Raw genomic sequence first — 1,574 nt, forward strand, 5'->3', positions numbered from 1 at the left:
GTTATCAAGGGGTAAATATGCCTGAATTATATGATAAATCACAAAGAGTATAATATTAGGATTAATTAATTAAAATCTCAGCTTTCCATCCCACTCCAGCTAATTAAACCTTTAATGCATATAAGATATTTTGATATTTTAGAGAGTATTATTTTGCTTAGAAATTTTGTTAATTCAGAATTGCCTGGTAATCAAATTAAATTATTATTTTATTTCATGTATTAATGATCACATATTAACAAGTACTATCTAAATGGCCAAATCCCTTATATTTTATTGAGATTGATTCTTGCTGGCTATGAAAGAGAACAAGGATTGATGTCTGAATTTAACATTAGATTATAGCTAATAACTCACACTTAATTAGTTTAAATAATGTATGCAGATCCATCAAATTTACCTAGAGGTTCATAGAATGATGAGTTTCCCATTGCAATATCTTATTGACTTATCTTTTTTACTTCTATATCCTATTTTTAAAATGCCACTTCTTTAAGATCATATGTTTACTACTATTTAATGAAAGAACAATATTTCTGAACTTTGCTACAAAATTATTATGTATGGCACCACTTGTGTTGATAAAAATAGTAAATTTCATGCCTTCCCCCTTTTTAACATACTTTTTTGTGCCTTGTAGGTCAGTGAAATTCCTGAAGAGTTGCCTGACTTGACTAATCAATATGCTGTTTTTTTGTCAAGGACAGAAAGAATTCCTAAACAACCAGATAAGGTAAGAAGGCTTCTCTATGATCAAGCCTATTTGTATCATAGGAATTCTGGAGGAGATTGCATAAGGTGTGCATTATATTACGGCGTGTGTGTCGTGACCTGCTCTGATATCCTTGGTTATTCTGAGCACTTTTATAATTTTAGATCTCAACAAAAACTTCCAAGTGAAGAAGTACAGCATTGCTCTGTGAGAGAATGCCACATGGAGCAATGCACACATCAGAAAATGTTCCTTCTTACTACATGAGGTTTACCTGAGGCTCAAAATTGTTGATTTGTGCATTTCCCCCCCACTTTTTAACTAGAGTGCATCTGGAAATTTAAGAATCATGTGTTAATCTCTATTTTAAACTGTGATAATAGACTTTTTTTTGCAATAGAAATTCCATTCATTAGATTAAAGACTAATATTGAATAAATTGACAAAAAGTAATGTGGATAAAGTAAAAAAATAAAAGCTAGATTTATTCAGATTAAATCTAGTAAAGTATTAAAATAAAATTTGCAGTTATGACTTGGGCATTAATAACGATGGCACAATGTAGTCTTGGGATTATTAGATGTTGCTAATGTCAATTTGAGGAGAAATTTGACTATTGTTGCAAAATATTTTTAAAATTAAAACAACAGTGAAATAATAAACAACAGGATAATCATCAGGTTTGAAAATGTTGTCAGCGCATCTGTGCTCCAATGTTCATCGCGGCACAGTTCACAATTGCAAGGAGTTGGAAACAACCCAAATTTCAATCAACTGACGAGGGGATTTAGCATCGCTAAAAAGCAGTGATGAATGTATGAAGCATATTGCTGCATGGGAAGAACTGGAGGAAAATTATGTT

At 31.3% G+C, this 1,574-nt stretch overlaps 1 protein-coding gene across 1 annotated transcript in view; it reads left to right on the forward strand.

Annotated features, from left to right (window-relative positions):
• STPG2 (sperm tail PG-rich repeat containing 2) overlaps nt 1–1,574 on the forward strand; it is a 583,185-nt gene that overhangs the window by 126,188 nt on the left and 455,423 nt on the right. The window contains exon 10 of the mRNA XM_045284289.1: nt 641–733. Within this exon, the coding sequence (XP_045140224.1) occupies nt 641–733 (93 nt within the window). The remainder of the gene's footprint in view (nt 1–640; nt 734–1,574) is intronic.

The sequence above is a fragment of the Echinops telfairi genome, unplaced genomic scaffold, assembly GCF_000313985.2.
Source record: "Echinops telfairi isolate 266 unplaced genomic scaffold, ASM31398v2 ScPeMD7_7468;HRSCAF=8506_0, whole genome shotgun sequence".
Classification (NCBI taxonomy): Eukaryota; Metazoa; Chordata; class Mammalia; order Afrosoricida; family Tenrecidae; genus Echinops; species Echinops telfairi.